Here is a 19338-nt window from a genome sequence, read left to right on the forward strand (position 1 = left end):
ATCCCCTTGCTACAGTTATAGAATGATTCTTGCTCTCCTGCATTAAAAGCAAAATGACTATATTCCTCTCCCTAACCTACAGCTTTGCTCAGCTGAATTAAACATTTTTAAAGCTTTTTTCCTTACTACTAACCCAGTATCTTCAGTTCTTAACTGCCCAAGAACAAACTACCTTACGTGACAGCAATACATACAAATAAACAAAAAAAAGTAGAATTCTGCCAGCAAATGTTATGCACACCACCAACAATACAGACACAGCTTAAAAATCAGTTATGTATTTATTTGTACAGATTCAAAGGAAAGAATTAAAAATCCAACATAATATCCCATGAGGCTGACAATTTAATTATTAATCCAGTTTTCTTTTAAAAAGGTTTTCTTCCATTAACTTTAGGAGTTACGTGAGTGCTGAAACATCAGATAACTATGCATCTTTCACTTTTGCAGAATTAGTATTAAGTCCAAAAAAGTCCTTTTTGATGATGTACCGAACACACTGCAAAATCACATTTCTTTCATGTCGAATGTCTGGAGCTAAAAGCTAAAAAAAATAAATAAAATGATTAGCTGATAAATAAAATATATCCAAGAAACACAATCTAAAATATTATTATATTTAAACAATTTGTTAAAAAAATAACGCAGGAACATTTCCTTTTAACTTACACTATCTAGCTTTTTAAACAGCACAAATGTTCACATTTGGGATCCTCTCTAGGACAGGAAATACAGGCTTAATCATCTGCAATTCTTTAATTTACAAATCCTGTCAAAGAGGACCCTTCTAAAACCAAACTTACAAACAGTATAGAAATTAATAAGCAGGTATAGTAAATATAGTAATAATGAAACCAGCAGTAAAAAATCCCAACATTCCTGGACTTGCACAACTTCTCATTTTTGTGCTTATTGTAACTGAAAGAAATCTAAAAATCCCTGATATTTAGAAGAAATATCATAGCCAAGGAATCATATGTGATTTGCTGAAAAGAGTAAGATCAATTTCTTTTCTGATGTCATTAGTGTAGTCTAGAAACATCACAGAGGGTTAAATGTTCAGTGGAGAGAGGATTTAATTTACCACTTATAAGGTAAATATTTTAAAAATGCAATTTACTTTATATAATCACTGAACTTTACATTTCAGTAATAAGAAGAAGCAACAGTGTCTATAAGTAACACCTCAAAGAGTGTACGGACAGAACACTAGCTACAGCATAAGCACTTACCTGACCGGCAAAAACATAATTTCACACTATGTCAATAGTTCTACGTTCTACTACTAGTTCTAGAATATTTTCTATCGCTCTTAGCATAAAAGCCCTGGATCACTGAACAGCTTCAAGTCCATTACTTAGAATCAAATGATATGCTGCTTCCTCTTTTAAAATTTGAAGAAGTAAGATTTTTTAGCACATCATGCTGAGAATAAAGCCAACAATGCACAAAATAAATACATAAAAACCTCTTTCTCCTTATTCCACGCATTTACTGAACATCAGTGATATGCCAAATGAAGCTTCAAACTTAAGATACACAGATGAGTCTTCAAGCAGCAAATGTCGTTGATAACCTTACAAAATACACACTGAATCCACGCACAAACCCAGTGGCTCTGTCTTAATCTGGGAAGAACACAAAAGATTAGAATGTGAAGAAAAATCATTTACCATCTCCAGGAGATATGGATGGTGTGTTCTTGGTTCAAATAATGTTTGATAGTTGTGATAATCTTTTCTCCTCTTAGGGTTTGTCTTTTTAAAACCTTTCTTTTGGCTCTCATACTTTCTAACAGTCGCTTTAACATCTTGACTTGGTCTCTTAGGAGTTTCACTATGAAGAACCTCATCTTCCACCAGAATGTCTGCTTCAGTCTTAATGGGAGCTTCTAAATGTGATGAAGAACAAATACAAAAATAAATAACAAAAAAAACAGGTAAACTTTCAAAAATTGAAAAAAAAAAAAAAAAGCCATAATAATACCCCCAGCAGCCATAATACTGGCTACTTAGTAATAAAACTTAGGTATTTACAATATAGTACAATATTTTTCAAGTTCAGAATATAACTTGCTGGAAATCGTATTTGTGGTACTGAGAGTACCACAAAGAGCTACAGAAAGTGATCCCTATGAAGAAAATGATACCAGACAGAAATCTGGATTTACGCAAAGAAATGAAAAGTGTGAGAAAGAGTTAATGTTATCCATACAAAAGACATTTGTTCTCATTTGAAAAGGTTTTAAAGATAACTGTCTATTCAAAACAAAAATAATAACAATGTATATGGGATTCATAACATCTAACCGAAAACCCACAATAACAAAAGCACTAAGGAAGGGAAAAGTAAAGTAAGTATATTGTTATAAAATTCTTAAAACTATAGGTGAAGTGGTGTAATATCATCAAAAGTATACTGTGACAAGTAGAAAATGCACACTATAAACTCTAGAACAATTCCTAAAAAATAAGAGAGGTTCAACTAATAAGCCCATATTTGTACTACCCTAAATATAAGGAAAACAGAACAAAAACAGGTGAGACAAAAAGAAAGAAGCCATATCAGTAACTTCAGATCCTCTGTCCTCCTCTCTCTTTGCCTCTCCTCTCCCACTCGTTCTCTCTCCCTGCTTCTTTCTCTCTCAAAATAAATACATAAATTTTTTTTTAAAAAGTAAAAGGAGGGAAGAAGATACCATGCACATGCCAATCATAAAAATGCCATATCAGCTATAACAATATCAGATGATAGGAATATCAGAACAGTGACCATCCCCAAAGATAAAGAGGGACAGTTCATAATGATAAAGAACTCAATTCATCAAGAAGGCAAAACAATAACACCTAATAAAAGAGTTTCACTATACATGTAGCAAAAGCTCACAAAACTAAAACCAGAAACAGACCAATCTATTATTAAGGTTGGAGACTTTTAACACTCTGCTCTCAGTAACTGAAGAACAGTTAACAGAAAATGAGAGGGATATAGAAGACCTGAGTACCACTAACAACAAACTGACATTCAACCCAATACGTATTTTTGCCAAGTTCACATAAACATTCATCTTGTGTTAGGCGATAAAACAAGTCTCAATAAACTGAAAAAAGAAAAAAAACCAACCCTGATAGTGTATAAAGTATGTTATCTGGGGCGCCTGGGTGGCTTAGTCGGTTGAGCGTCCGACTTTCACTTGGGTCATGATCTCACGGTTCGTGGGTTCGGGCCCCGCGTCGGGCTCTGTGCTGACTGCCAGCTCAGAGCCTGGAGCCTGTTTTGGTCTGTGACTCCCTCTCTCTCTGACCCTCCCCTGCTCACGCTGTCTCTCTCTCTCTCTCTCTCCTAGAAATAAATAAAACATTAAAAAAAAAAAAAGTATGTTATCTGACCATAACAGAATTAATGTAAAATCAGTAACAACAACAAAAAAAAACTATCTAGAAAGCCTCCAAATTATCTGGAAACTAAACATCATACTTCTAAATAACTCACGAGTCAACAAATCACAAGAGATTTTAGAAAATATTTTTAAAAAAATAAAAATGAAAACATAGCAAATTTGTAGGATACAGCTAAAGTAATGCATGAAGATGAATTTATAGCTTTGAATGCTTTTATTAGGAATGAATGAAGAAAAGCCTAAAATCAATTATCTGAGCTTCAACTGTAAAAGGTAGAGAGTGAGAAGAAATAACAGAGTGAAAATCAATGAATTAGAAACAGACAACAGGAAAAAAAATCAACAAAGCCAGCAGTTGGTACACTCTGAAAAGATAAATAAAATTAATAAATACTTGGCAAAATTGATCAAGAAAAAAAGGAAAAAATACCATTTAATGAGCAATCAAAGAGGGGACACCACTACAGAGCCTACAGGTATCACAGGAAAATACTGTGAACAACCTTACACCAATAAATTTGACAACTTTGATGAAACGAATTTTCTTGAAAAACACAAATTACCAAAACGAAACAAGAAAAAAACCAGAAAATCTGGCTAGTCCTATACCTCTTAAGGAAATTTAATTCATAATTTAAAATCTATCCCCCACTTCAAAATACCAGGTACAGATGACTGACTCCACTACTGAATTCTACAAACAAGAAAAAAGTGGTAGCAATCCTACACAAATCCTTGAAAAAGGAGGAGAAAAAAGATCCCAACCCATACCAAATCCAGACAACATCAATACAAGAAAAGAAAAACAAAGACCAACAATCCTTCATGAACATGGAGGCAAAAATCTTTAATAAATTAATAGCAAATCAAATCCAGCAATGTATTAAAAAAGTAATATATCATAACCAAGTAGATTTTATACCAAGAATACAAGGTTGGTTTGATACTTGAAGATCAGTCAAGTGTTTCACCATATTAACAGGATAAAGAAGAAAAACCATAGGATCAGTTGAAAATTCACAAGTTTCAAAGATCTCATCTTCTCACCCCTAAATTGGTTATTCTGCATTTTGGACTACCATGTATGACCAGCTGATACGATATAAAGAGTTCTATTCTAGAAACTGGGAGACTGGGTTCAATTGCCTACACAAGAGTATAGGAGTCTAATCATATCCATCAAAACTGTCAACTCCGAAGTGTTATATAGGACTGAATGTGGTAACTACCTCTGAAAGGAAGTATAAGGTAAGTGTTAGAAGCACAAATGCTGGTCCCAAACTTTTAGGTTCAAGTTTCAGTTCCATCATATACTAGCTGTGACCTTGGAGCTTACTCTGCCTAAATATCCTAACAGTGGCACCTACTTCAACTGCAACAATTAAAGAAGTAAAGCACATAAAACAGGGCACCTGTGTAGTTCAGCCAGTTAAGCATATGACTTTGGCTCAAGTCATGATCTCATGGTTTGTGCGTTTGAGCCCCACATCGGGTTCTGTGTTGACAGGTCAGAGCCTAGAGACTGATTCGGATTCTATGTCTCCCTCTCTCCCTGCCCCTCCCCTGTTCATGCTCTCTCTTTCTCTCTCTAAAATAAACATTAAAACATTTTTTTAAAAAAATGGGGGGATGAGGTGGCTCAGTCAGTTAAGTGGCTAACTTCAGCTCAGGTCATGATCTTGTCGTCTGTGGGCTCGAACCCCACATCAGGCTCTGTTTGACAGCTCAGAGCCTGGAGCCTGCTTCCAATTCTGTGTCTCCCTTTCTCTCTCTGCCCCTCCCCTGCTTGCTCTCTGTCTGTCTCTTTCAAAAATAATAAACATTAAAAAATGTTTTTAAATTTTTTTAGCAAAAGAATTTGCTATGACGACAGTGGTTTTGATATACCCTCAAAGTGATAGGAAAAAGAAAAGAAATATAACCATAAAAGAGTAGAGATAAGAATTCAAAGTGGTTTGGGGCACCTAGGTGGCTCAGTCAGTTAAGTGTCGGACTCTTGATTTTGGCTCAGGTCATGATTTCACAGTTTGTGGGGTTGAGCCCTGAGTCAGGCTCCCCACTGACAGTGCGGAGCCTGTTTGAGATTCTCTCTCCCTCTCTCCCTGTCCCAACCCCCAACCTGCATGCTCGCTTGCTTGCTCTCTCTCTTTCAAAAATAAATAACTTTAAAAAACAACAACAATTCAAAGTGGTTTGTAGAGTTCAAAGCCATGGGAATAAAAACAAACAAACAGCAAAAAGAAAAACCAGGGCACTACTTTCTATTATTTCCTTCCCTTCAAGTACTGCTCTTCCATTCCAATCCAGGAATACAAAAGTCAAAGGGATCAGAGGTTACACTGTAAATCTTCTGCTAAGGACTGAGGAACTGGGACCATTTATATTTTTCTTGAGACTCACATTTCCCAGCTCATTTTCTTACTTTTTCAAACCTATGAATCACATTTTTTTGGTTTATGGCCTTTTAAAATGAGTTTTCAATTTGGAGGACCCCCAGGCATAGCCAAAACCAGTTTGAAAAAACAACAATTTTAGAGAGCTATAAAACTGCACTTAACTTCTAACATGGCAAAACAAAAACAAAAAGCTAACATGCAAATCCAGGGCAGATATCAAACTAACCCATTTGGAAACATTACTCATTGAAATTTTCTTTCCTATGTATATCTTAATGATTAGGACAGCCCAGAGCCATGCATAGCCTCTTGTTTTGCTTCAGTCATTCTTGAGGGACTCCTTCCTTGTTTAAAACTTTTTCTGGAAAAGCACTATTCATGTTTAATACTCTCCACACCTTTGTATTAATTTTTAAGTTGAGACAGATCTTAACTATGATGATGCAATTGTTAAAATCTGTGATGAATCAGTTTGCTCCTCTCCATTTAGAATCTGCTTGAATAAGCAGCCTTCTAGATGCTATTTCATGGTTCAGAGAAAGTCCACTTTTACTTCTTTGGTTTACTTCTTCCAAAGCCCCTCTGTGTCGAGAATTAACCATGAAGGTTGGAAACTTGCTAGTGACGTGGATGACTATTTATAATAAAACCGAATTCAAACTACAGAGAAGAATTCTTAAGCTTTAGGAATGTGAAGCCAAGGTCTTTTTCCTTTTGGCAGGGCATATTAGACAATTAGTAAAAATAAATTCATAGAAAATAAAATGTATCTTTTAATAGACAAGCTCTTCTGTTATCTATAAGAAAAAGCAATGCATTTCTGCACAGGAACATAGTAAATGTAACACAGAGAATGAATATATAGTTGGCTTTTTTGGATTTTTAAGACCCTAAACCTAGGCTTTACATCAGCTCTGCCACATACTAACTTCACAAACTTGTCTTTTATAAATGAAGAAGTGAGACCTCAAGGATCCTTCCCAGTTTCCTTTCTTCCTTCTAACTGAAAACTGGTGGCAGCCTCAAAATAAAGACATGAGAATGAAAGTATCAAATGTTTTATCTTAAGAGAGAGAGAGAAGAGAACATTAGTGCAGCTTGTTTTTATGAGATTCAGTAATCTGGCAACAGCTTTCATTGCTATCACCTGTCATAAATAAAAGCGATAAGCAGGAAATATAATATGTGTTTAAAGAACAACTCCATCTTCTATCAGTGTACTGGAAACAAGAGTAAAGAAATACTGTTTTTCTTAAAATTAAAATAAAAATAAGAGGAGGAAACCATCTGTTAAGAAATATTCTGATAAAGCCAAAGTGGTTTATATGTCAAAATTAAAGTAGCTTTTAACCAGCTACCATAGTAAATGATGGTCCATTAAAAAAGAAGAAAAAAATCCCTATGTTACAGATACATCTAAACATTAGCCTTCATATAAAGCCCAACTCTTTCTCCTTCAACATCTTCCAACTGTACAGTGATTACCTATAACCTAATCAACATTAAAAGTGCTGCCATCTTCATCCAATTACACTCAAATCTTCCCTTCTTCCTACACACTCACTTGTAGACCCTCTATTCTTTAGTATAGCTCCTACTGTGATAACACACCTTGTCCAGAGACACACACACATGAATTCTTTCATAGCTGGTAAAGCCCAAATAAATTTAACATGCAGATCCAGGTTTCCACAACAGAAGGACTCAGGCTTATTCAGTAACATATGCTGATTATTTATATGAACCCTGGCCTGGGTTTAGAACTACAACACTACAACAGATCAATAACCAACTCACAACTGTTTTAGGTGGCTCTAAAAAAGATGCTAGATTAAGCTGGCTTGTTAACATCTTTAAAGGTTAAACATGTATCCTGTACATCACTGACTTCTCAGAAAGAACATTCAAGGATTCCATTTCATCCAGTCTTTAAAATACATATGCTAATTCAACCACAAGTACAGAGTGACTGTGGTTCTTCAAATGAGCAGTTTATGTAAATGGCTCTATAAAAAACAACCCTCTATATAAATGTAAGGAATTCTATCATCCATTTGGTCACAAATGACCTCTCTCTACCTACCAAAGGTGCTAAATAAACATGGTATTTTTTTTTAAAGTTTATTTATTTTGAGAGAGAGAGAGGGAGCGAGAGCAAGCCAGGGAGGGCAGAAGGAGAGAGAGAGAGAGAGAGAGATGGTGAGAGAATCCCAGGCAAGCTCCAGGCTGTCAGCACAGAGCCCGACACAGGGCTCGAACTCACAAACCATGAGATCATGACCTGAGCCAAAACCAAGAGTCGGGCACTTAACTGACTGAGCCACCCAGGCGACCCTGAATAAACATGTTAAGACAAGGACAAGGATTCTTGAGTGTAGACATAAGAAGAAATTAACTTTCTTCACCATATCTTTTAGAATTTTCTTTGATTCCATTAATGGATTATTTCTCTTTCCCTTCCTCTTCTGTCATTATATTATTTTTGCCTTTTTCTCCCAGACTATCAACACATTTCCTCATTTCTCCACTTTTCCTTTATCCTGTGCTAATTTCACTTCTGAATCAGATGAAAACAGTTAAGATTAAATAAAGAATGTACTTGACACATCTTGTCCTCAGAAACACACACATGAAAGGATGCTACTGATGCACAGCATACACCAAAGTCAAAAACACCAAAACAAAACAAACCACCTGTAACAACTGAGGCCACGACTTACCTTCTGGCTCACTCTCTGACCCCGAAAGACTGCCATAGCTGCTCATTAGTGAGCACAGGGCTGGTGTCACTTCCTTGGGTATGACGGTACTCTGCGGTTTCTCCTCTTTATCAGACTCTGAAACAGAAGGAAAACAGTTTACCAAAAACATCCACCACCATAAGAAAGCAAGCTGACAGTCCCCCACTCCCTCAGGGATGTTAGTGAGAAGAAAACAATTTTTGATCATTTCATTAATCCTCCCCAAAAACAAAATTCAGGAAACCCAGAAATTTCCCCTTGGTTTTAAGTCTTCATAGTCAGAGAAGCTATCTGTCCCAAAGAGAAGACAGAGGGTCAACGGAAGCTACAAAGAGCTCAGGTATTACCATGCTTCACAGGCTATGGAATTTGCACCTTCTCTAAATTAATTATATAGTCTTTGCTATTACTTTATTTATGCTACTGCACTAATAATTAACTTCATTAAGGCAGGAGAAAGACCAAGGCCAGAAATTTATTTAACTTCACTGGATTCGGATGATTGACTAAAAAATTAGATTTAGGAATAAATAAAAATATAAAAAAATGTGTACCTCTTTTGTTTTTAAGACTGCTTTTGAGGGCACAAGTAACATTCAAACCATTCTATACATAAAGGATTACTCAAAGAGTTATGCTGAAATGAATTCACCCAAAGTTTTTATTATTTAGAACTTCTAAGAACTTAAGTGAACAAGCCAAGCCAGAGAACTGAACAAGTCTCAAAGAGCCTGCCAAAGGTAAAGTGTTTGATCAGAGCCCAGCAAACCTAGCTGTAGCCTCAGGACACCGCCTATTACATGTGTTTTGGGCAGCTTTAAGAGTGTATTAAATCTATTCTAAATAACCACTGAAAATAAAGCCTGACTGAAGAATGAAAACAGGAAGTAAGCTGTCTATGTAATAACGAACCAACTCAACCCACAACCAATATGAAATGTTTCAAGACAGCATTTAACATTCACCAAGTCAGCCCAGGGGAAAGTAAAACATGCTAGTAGGAAATGGGGGTATACTTCTATGTGAATATGGAACTACCACCTACTGGTGTATGAAGTTAAATCTCCTCTCCTCTAACTATCCATACTAATCAACACCATACCCCCTGAAAACTGCTCCTTATCAATTTTAAGCTATTTCATCATCTTTTCTCATGAATTAATAAGAGAAAAGAAAAATATGCAGTTTTATATACAAACTACTAATGGACTAAAGGGAAATCTACAACAATATTAGTATGGAGACTGTTCATCTCATTGTTTGAATGATGATATGCCAAACTGTATTACTTTCTTCTAAGACCCAGAGAGAGGTACTGAAAAGCACAATATAGCTGACTATAAAGTCCTCTTCTTAAAACGAAGCCGTCCTACTAAAATGTCTATATGGTCAGGGCACCTGGGTGACTTAAGTAGTCGGTTGAGTGTCCAACACTTGGTTTTGGCTCAGGTCATGATCTCACAGATCACAGTTCATGAGTTCAAGCCCTGCATCAGGCTCTGCACTGACACTGCGGAGCCTGCTTGGGATTCTCTCTCTCCTTCTTTCTCTGCCCCTCCCTGGCTTGCTCGCTCTCTCTCTCTCTCTCTCAAAAAGTAAACAAACATGAAGAAAAGAAAAGAGAAAGGAAAAAAGAAAAAATGTCTCTATGGCCAATAAGAATGCTAATAAATATCTTCTTCCAGCTATGGTTCCATGTCCCTGTTCTCTGTTCTAGCAAAACTCGAAAACAACTACCTGATCTATTGAGATGTCAACAAGCACAAGTTACAGGAGGAAAAGGGTTTGGCTTTGTTCAGTACTATATCTTCAGAGCCTAGAACAGTACATAAATGTTCAACAAATATTTGAAGAACAAACTGTTGCATGAATGAATAAAGACAAGTTCAAAACGGCTAACTGGTACAGAACAGGGCTAGGTGCAGCCGCAACACAAACCCATCTGGATTCAAAGCTCTTTTTTTAAAGTATGCTCCACAGGTGTGGAGCCCAACCCGGGGCTTGAACTCAATCCTGAGATTAAGACCTGAGATGAACCAACCAGGAGCGCTTCTTTCTTTTCTTTAATAACATGATTCCATCTTTATTTTTAAAAATAATACACATCTGATAAGAAAAATATTAAAAGGATATACAACAAAATGTGAGTGGTGGCTGTCTCTGTAAGTGAAGAAAGCAGTTTTGTTTTTTTTTTTTAATGCTTTTCAGTTTTTTGTTTTTATAATCAGAACATAATAGAAAAGCACAGGGAAATAACCCTGGAGGAAAGTGTTTCCTCACAATTCAATTGAAGAAGTAGAGGGCAAAGCTTTCATTGGCCTACATATCACACCTTTTCCTGACTTTCTTTTTTAATATAAAAAACTTTGTATTTGAAGCAATTCTAGATTTACACAAATGTTGCAAAGATAATACACAGAATTTCCATATACTCTTCATCTAGTTTCCCCTACTGTTAATATCATACATACATAAACCACGGTACATTTATCATAGCTACCAAATTAACATAGGTATAATACCACCTAAACTACAGACCATATAGTAATTTCACCAGTTTTCCCACTAATGCCCTTTTCTTACGTCAGGATCCAATCCATCATGTCACAGTGCATTTAGTCACCATGACTCCTTCTCTGTGTCTTCTCCAAATCTGTGACAATTTGTCAGGATTTCCTGGTCCTTCATGAACTTGAAGATTCTGAAGACTACTGGTCATTGTAGAATGCCCCTCAGCTAGGGTCTGCCTGGTGTTTTCTGATGATCACATGGAGGCTATGGATTTTAGGCAGTGCCCTTCTCATCACATCATTTCAAGAGTCCATGACATCAACATCACTTATTACTGGTGATGTTAACCTTGATCTCTTGGTGGTCTGACTGGTTTCTCTGCAATAAAGTTACTATTTTTCTCTTTCATTTTTCTCGTTTTTCAAATGATTTATTAAGTCCAGCCCACATTCAAGGGGAAGGGAATTAAGCTCCCCCTTCTTAGAGTAAGGAATATAAAAGAAATTTGGACATATGTTAAAACCACCACAGTATTATTTGACTAATAATAATGGGTAGATATTTTGAAACTGTATCAATACCCTGTTTTACATTAAAGTTTGCCACTGATTTTACCATTCTTCAGTGGGTCTTGCCCAAAATAATTATTACTGTTGTGTTTTAATGGTGACTTTCTATTCCCTCATTTCTTCTACATTTATCAATTAGCATTTTTGTGTAAGATCTGTTCCTCCTTCCCCATTTTTTATTTGTATCTGTATGGACTCACGGATATTTATTCTTTGGGTTATAATCTACTATTGTTTATTTTGTGGCTCGAATTGTTCCAACTGTGGTTCTTGGCAGCATTTTCCAGTTGGTCCCTATATTCTTCTGATATGCCCACATCCTGATGTTTTCTTGAGCACTTTCTTACCTTCTGCCACTATTAAGATGCTCTAGGTTCACTTTGTATTTTCTCGGTCCCAGCTCCACAATCAATCATTTCTCCAAAAAGCCCTGGTTTCTTCAATTTGAGAATGATAAAACCACAATCTGGATGCCCAGTGCACTCATTACCAGGACTGTCACAAAGTTCCCTGTTCTTGAATGCCTCCCCACGGGTAAGAGCTAGGAGTTCACACGAATGAACAATTGCTCCCCTCTTTTGTTCTCCTTCAGGTATGTTTTGGGAATCCATGATATGTAATAACACTTTGAAAAGGGGGATTGTCCTTTTGGCCCTATCAAAACTGTTCTTGACATTGATTTTTCATCTCAAAAANTTAGCAGCTGCAAAGATTATGCTAAAGGCATTGTACTGGCTGACAAAATAATACTCGAGAAAAGTCACCACTTTTTAACAAAAGCAGCCAGAACACCTCTCTAAACCAAAAATGCCAGGAGAAAGATAGAAGCAATGAAGACGATAAAATCAAACCTTAAAATGATTACAAAATACCAGCTCAAATAATTTTTCTTACTGTTAAAACCCTAGCAATACTTTTCTTAGGGTAAATCTCACCTCATTGTCTCATACACACATACCATGTGCCCTTTGACCAAAATACATATATATATATGTAATATATATGTAATAATCTAAAATTTATCAGTGGACTATGAATTTCTTGAAAACAGGGAGAAACTTCTCTAAATTAAAATCCTGGACAAGCAGAATGTGGGACCTCAAGTTTATCCCTACTGAAATGAAAAGTGGAAAAAAAAAATGCCCTCTGTAAGTCTTGCTGTCTTTGTTAAGTATAAACCCTAAATGTAAAAGCTTCCCATCTGGCTTTTTCCTACAACTTCTTCCTTTACTCTCCTTCATCCTGTACTGTTTCCTACAGACTTTATGAAGCAAAACACAATCACATGCTCTAGCCCCAAGAAGATTTACAGGTTACATACCCTAAAGAAAATGCAGTATGTTGAAACAGTCACCCTAAAAAAATGGAAACCTTACTTTATGGTTCCCAACTCTCAAAAACAAATATTAACAACAATCATTCATGGCAACTGAAATGCCAGGTTTTTTTTTCTTATTTTAACATCTACCTTTTCAACAGCAGAAGCCCACCTACCTTAATGTCAGTGTCCAGACAGATGTCCCCCAGTGTTCTATGACAATAGCTCTATTTATAATATAATGAATGACTAACAAATTGGATCTTTTTTGTTTTGTGGATGCTGAGGCACTTCAGTCAGTGATGCCTGATGCACATCACTGCCCAGCTCTTTTCTTTCTAGCTCAGACAACACTTATCAAAACCACAGGTCAGGAAAGCCATACAACACATTGTATATACACTTAAACAACAAATTTGTCATGTGATTATCACAGAAGCCATTATCTTCCAAGCTGAATAGAGCCTGCTAGCAAACTTACAATGTAACCAGTCCACTCACTAATAATACTCAATTCCAGAAGAGAACGCACATACACTATTGGAAGGAAAGATGGTAAAAGTATTTACGTCTACATTTTTATTTTTCAGAAGGGAAAATGGAGCCTCAGAGGCTGGATGGTATCTCTGTGTGGTTAGTAGCATTCTGGCCCTTTAATTTTTCAACTTATTAAAAAAGAATAAGGGAATTCAAGTCTCATATAAATATATTCTATGTTCTGAGGAAAAACAGTATCAAATACAATGAAATAATATTATTTACCCAAAGAGATTATGTTCTTGCTCAGCAGCATAAATAATACTAGCTTCCACTGGAATTACCCACTTTGCTGGTGGGGGAAAATGAACATAACTAAGATTGTGAATCTACAGCATCAATACATTCAGAACAATCTTAAGAAAGTTTCCAAGATGACACCATACTATGAAAATTACCCAATAAATACAATCTTCCTTTCCAACCCTGTCTGCCTCATGCACCCGCTCCCCAAGATTCAGAAAAGATGAACTGAAATGAGGGTTTTGACAAGACACTCCCATTACAAATGAAAAAGAAAAGCATCATCTACTTTTTTACATATTTGCCATTAAACTCTCCACTAACAATATCATGAAGAATCAAGTTCAGCACCATGGGCTGTATGCATATCAACATGTTGCTTTCCTGTTTAGCTTACCAGAGTCCGTGTTTACCAAAACACCCAGAGGGTCTGCATTTGCCTCAGGCGGGTCTTCAGGCTTCGAATCATGCAAGCTATTGCCAGATCCAGTGGCTGTGTTCTGTCCAACACGGTCATTTCTCCATTTGTGATGCCTGCCAGGACTTCTGATCTTTGCCATCTGTGAATGTCTGGACATCCCCTTCATCTTGCTGGAGCAAGAAAAACGCAATTCTTAATATAAAAGGCACCGACCTCTCAAGAAAAAAAAAAAAATTTTTTTTTTTTGAGAGAGACCACAAGAGAACAACAGCGGGGGAGGGGCAGAGGGAAAGAAAATCTCAAGCAAGCTCCATGACCAGCGGGGAGCCCAACACAGAGCTTGATCTCAGGGCTGTGAAATTATGACCTGAGTCAAAACCAAAAGTCTGACACTTAACAGACTGCGCCACCCAGGCACCTCCAGCACCAAGAAAAATTTAAAGGAGAGTACTGAATGAAAAAAGAAACTTAGCCACCAAATCAATCATTTGTAGCCTACTACATTAAAGAGATGAAAATAAACTCAGTGGCTTCTAAGGACAGAGAACTTTACGGCAGATCTTTAATGAAATAACACACAATAAATACCACTTCGTGAATTCCAGGATGCACATTTCCTTCCATATTTTAACCCCTCTGAAAATAGTCTATGTTGTATGATCAATAGCAGGTGAACTTAACTGGAAGAACTTTCATTCTGATTGTACATAAAAGTGTTTCTTAAACTTTATAAAGTGTGTTAACTCTTGTCTATTCATTCTACAGGAGTCTTAAACGTTTCTGACGCATTTACAAATATGCTGCCTTGTTTGATCTTCATGACAACTCTTTGAAATTAACTAGATAGGTATTACTCTCTTCACTTTATTAGAGGATAAACTTAAAGATCATAGACTGCACACAATTTCACAGCTATCTCAAATCAAGTGCCCTCTCAATGACTACATTTACTCCTCTTAGAAGAAAAAAATGCTTATACAAGCATGTTCTAATGTAAGCTATGGATAGGGAAAAAAATTCAAAAAAAGGTCTGTTATACATTCTCAATAGACAATACAAAGTATCCTTTGGTGGGGCTGAATTTTCACAAAAATACATGTTTTTTCTAATTTGTCATTTACCAGCAGAATTCTTTTTTTTTTTTTCATTAATAATGGAGGCTACAGTTAGGAATATAGAAATTAGAAATCTGGGCTCAAATCCCAATTTTGGCACTTACTAGCTGTGCTTCTTGTATAAAATTAATATCCCTGAGTCTGTTTAATCTCTTGTTTGTAGAAAGGGGATCACAGAGACATAGAATATAAAGTGCCACACTGAGCTCTTGATAAATGGTAGTTACTACCATAACATTTTCTAAATAATCTGCTAAACCAGCATATTCAGTTAATAGTTTCACAATCCAAAGATTCTTAATTCTTTTAGGGTTGCCATAATCCTTCCAAAATCTCATTCCAAAAAATCATATATACACTCCAAATTTTGCAGAAAACCATGGACCAATTTCCAACGTGCAACCGCAGACATCAGGCCTCAACAGTGTCAACACAGATAAAACAAGGTTAGAGTCTTGCGTCTGGCTCACAGTCCCCATGAGGTTGATGAAGAGATGACACTTTCTGTAGGCTCCCATTCAGATGCCTTCCCTATATTCTGCTCCTACAGCACCTCACCACAGATGACTTCGAAATGATCATTTTTAAGGTATTCACTAATAACTATGAGTTAGAATGATTTTTTAAGATTTTATTTTATTTTTCCAGTAATCACGATACCCAACGTGGGGCTCAAACTCACAACCGCAAGATCAAGAACTCATGCTCTACTGACTGAGCCAGCCAGGTGTCCCTAGAATGAACTTTAACTGATGAGATCAATAAGACATCATTGAAAAGTGGTATATCTGGTATTTCCACTGCTCCCATGTTTGAAGGAGTAGTTCCTTTACACCGTTGCCTGACAATTCATTTACAAGGAAAAGTTTAGGGGTGTCTGGGTGGGTGGCTCAGTAGGTTGAGCATCTGACTTCAACTCAGGTCTTGATCTCGCAGTTGGTGAATTCAAGCCCATCGGGCTTGCTGCTGTCAGTGCAGAGCCTACTTCAGATCCTCTGTCCCCCTCCCTTTACCCCTCCCCTGCTTGTGCTCTCTCAAAAGTAAATAAAACATTAAAAATAAATAAATAAAAGAAAAAGTTTACTTAATCAACATTTAAAAATACTTAGACAAAGTAAAAGTGTAGATGTACATGAAGTGGAGAGATAAAGGATGAATTAAAACTAAAGAGCTAATAGAGGGGAAACAGAATATTAAATTATTCAGTTATTCCAAAAGGGGGCAAGGAGGGAAATAATGAAAAAAAAAGGACATATTAAAGAAGAAATTAGGGCACTGGGTGGCTCAGTCGGTCAAGTGTCGACTCTTGATTTCAACTCAGGTCACAATCCCAGCCAGGGTTGTGGGATCAAGCCCCTTGCCAGGCTCTGCACTGAGGATGGAGCCTCTGCTTAAGATTCTCTCTCTCCGTCTGTCCCTCTCTCCTACCTACATGCTCGCTTGCTCTCTTTCTCTCTCTCTCTCAAAAAAGGAAAAGAGAAAAGGGATACAAAAAGAAAGGCAAAGAAAACACTTTTCAGACACACAAAAGCTGAAAGAAGTTACCTCTAGCAGTTCTTCGCTACAAGAAATGTCAAAGTCTTTTAGGCAAAAGGAAAACCCTTTTAGATGAAAAGACGGGTCCTCGTTAACGAATGAAAAGTTCCAGAAATGGTAGATAGGTAGGTATCCCAGTCGTCAGCCAGGCTAGATCAGGGAGCTAAGCAAGCTCCCTGTGACTGAACTTTGTCAAGATCAGCGGATATGATTACCTGAACTCCAGCTGGCCCCAGAGGTCTGAGCAATTAATACTTGCTATTTTATTAGGGAAAAAAGGATACTCATGAAGAGAGTAGAAAGGCAAGTCACAAATTGTGAGGGAATATTTGTGCATATATAAATACACTCTGTATGTAGGATCTGTATCCTATATACAAAATAGGATCTGTATCTGAGTAAATAACTCCTACAAATCAAGAAAAGCAATTAAAAACTGGCCAAAAACTTGAACTGGCACTTCACAAGAAAATACCAAAACGGGTGATAAGCATATAACAAGGTGTCCAACATCAGCAGCATCTGGGTGGCTTGGTCAGTTGAGCATCCAACTCTTGATCTGAGCTCAGGTCATGATCCTAGGGTTGTGGAATCAAGTCCTGCGTCAGATTCTGCACTGAGCATGGAGCCTGTTTCAGATTTTCTCTCTCCCCTCTCTGCCCTTCCTCCCTGCTCATGCACTCTCATGCCTTCTCCTTAAAATAAAAATGGGGGGGAGGGTGCCTAGGTGGCTCAGTCAGTTATGGGTCCAGACTCTTGATTTTGGCTCACTCATGGTTTGTGAGTTCAAGCCCCACGTTGGGCTCTGTAATGCCAGCATGGAATCTGCTCGGGATTCTCTCTCCCCTCTCTCCGCCCCTCCGACTCACATTCTCTCAAAATAAATAAATAAACCTTTTTTAAAAATAAAAATGGGGGCAATGTGGGTGACCCAGTTGGTTAGGCATCTGACTCGATTTCGACTCAGGTCACGATCTCACAGTTCACTGGACTGAGCCCATGTCAGCCTCCATGCTAACAACATGAAAGCCTACTTGGGGTGCCTTGGTGGCTCAAATGGTGTCTCTGCCCCTTCCCCACTCACATGCTCTCTCTTGCTCTCTCCCTCTCAAAATAAACTTAAAAAATTTTTTTTAAACTTTTAAAAAAGGTATCAAACATCATTAGTCAAGAGAGAAATGGTATGACATGAGGAAAAAGTATAATTAAGCATTAGCCAGGAAACACAGCAACTAGATACACAATCAGTAGGAGTGTAAATTGGTACTACCATTATGGAAAATTGTTCAGCTTTACCTATTAAAGCTAAACATATAGATGCCCAATGATCCCAATGATCCAGCATACATATGACCAGTGAAAATGAGCACTTATGTCCCCAAAAGACATATAAACCCTGCATCAGGCTCTGCACTGACAGTACAAAGCATTTGAGAGATTTTCTCTCTCTCAAAATAAATAAAAAAACTTAAAAAAAAAAAATGTTCATTAATAACAGCTTATTCTTAATAATCCAAACTGGAAACAACCCAAATGTCCAACAGTAGAATGGATATTCTTACAAATGAGTTCAACACAACAATAAGAATAAACAGTTTACAGCTACACATAAACCGGATGAATAGCACAAAATAATTCTGAACCACAGAAATCTCACACCAAAGAATATATATTATATGATTCTACTTATATTAGGTTCCAAGAGCAGGCAAAATAAATCTGTGATGATAGAAATCAGAAAAGAGGTCATCTTTGCAGAAAGGCATTGAACTAGGGAGAGCTTAAGAGAGATTTATGAGGTGAAGACATTTTGTATGCTAATGTGTGTGCAGGTTACACTGATGTACAGGTGTATGTGTATATGTGTGCATGTGTATAAACCCGAGTTGTACGTTTTAGATTTACAGATTTTGATTTATGTTAAAAATAAACTTCAGTAAAAAATGAAATGGGCAAAATTCTATGAAGGTGAGGCACTGGGGAAAAAAGGATGTCTCATACACTGCTGGTGGGAGAGTTAACTACAGTTATTTGACAGTCAGCCATTAATATGCAAATACACATTATATCTTTTGACTCAGCAAATCCACTTTCAGGAATCCATCCTTAGAAATACTTGCACATGTGTAAAATGTATGTACAGGGCATAATGGCAAATTTTTATTGGTAAAAGATTGGTAAAAACTTAAGTATCTGTCAGCAGGAAACTGGTTCTAGAAAAGAAATAAACCTCTGTGGGACACCTTTAGGGTTCTATATGTCCTTGAAGAATGAGGAGGCTTGTTATTTATCAATATGGGACAATCTCCAAATATATCATGGCTAAAAAACCAAGGTATAGAAATAGTGCCAAAAAAGGAGAGAAAAAAAAAAAGAGTACAATCTTATGTGTTGTATACAAATGAAGTATCTCTGAAAGGAAAAAAAGGTTGCCTCTGGCAAGGACAACTTTAGCTCAGAGACAAAGACAGAAAAGACTTATTAACAATGAGTCGTTTTGAAAACCATATAAATATGGGGTATTATTTGTTTACAAATATAACTTAAATTC

General features: G+C 36.8%; 1 protein-coding gene across 1 annotated transcript in view; it reads right to left on the reverse strand.

Moving 5' to 3' along the window:
* Nucleotides 1–262: 262 nt before the first annotated feature.
* NUFIP1 (nuclear FMR1 interacting protein 1) overlaps nucleotides 263–19338 on the reverse strand; it is a 38891-nt gene continuing 19815 nt past the window's right edge. Inside the window, exons 7-10 of the mRNA XM_077778748.1 lie at nucleotides 14113–14306; nucleotides 8517–8633; nucleotides 1674–1891; nucleotides 263–544 (exon numbers count right to left, since the gene is read on the reverse strand). Of these exons, the coding sequence (XP_077634874.1) occupies nucleotides 428–544; nucleotides 1674–1891; nucleotides 8517–8633; nucleotides 14113–14306 (646 nt within the window). The 3' untranslated portion in view covers nucleotides 263–427. The remainder of the gene's footprint in view (nucleotides 545–1673; nucleotides 1892–8516; nucleotides 8634–14112; nucleotides 14307–19338) is intronic.

Source organism: Crocuta crocuta, unplaced genomic scaffold (genome assembly GCF_008692635.1).
Source record: "Crocuta crocuta isolate KB4526 unplaced genomic scaffold, BGI_CrCroc_1.0 scaffold586, whole genome shotgun sequence".
In the NCBI taxonomy this organism is placed as follows: domain Eukaryota; kingdom Metazoa; phylum Chordata; class Mammalia; order Carnivora; family Hyaenidae; genus Crocuta; species Crocuta crocuta.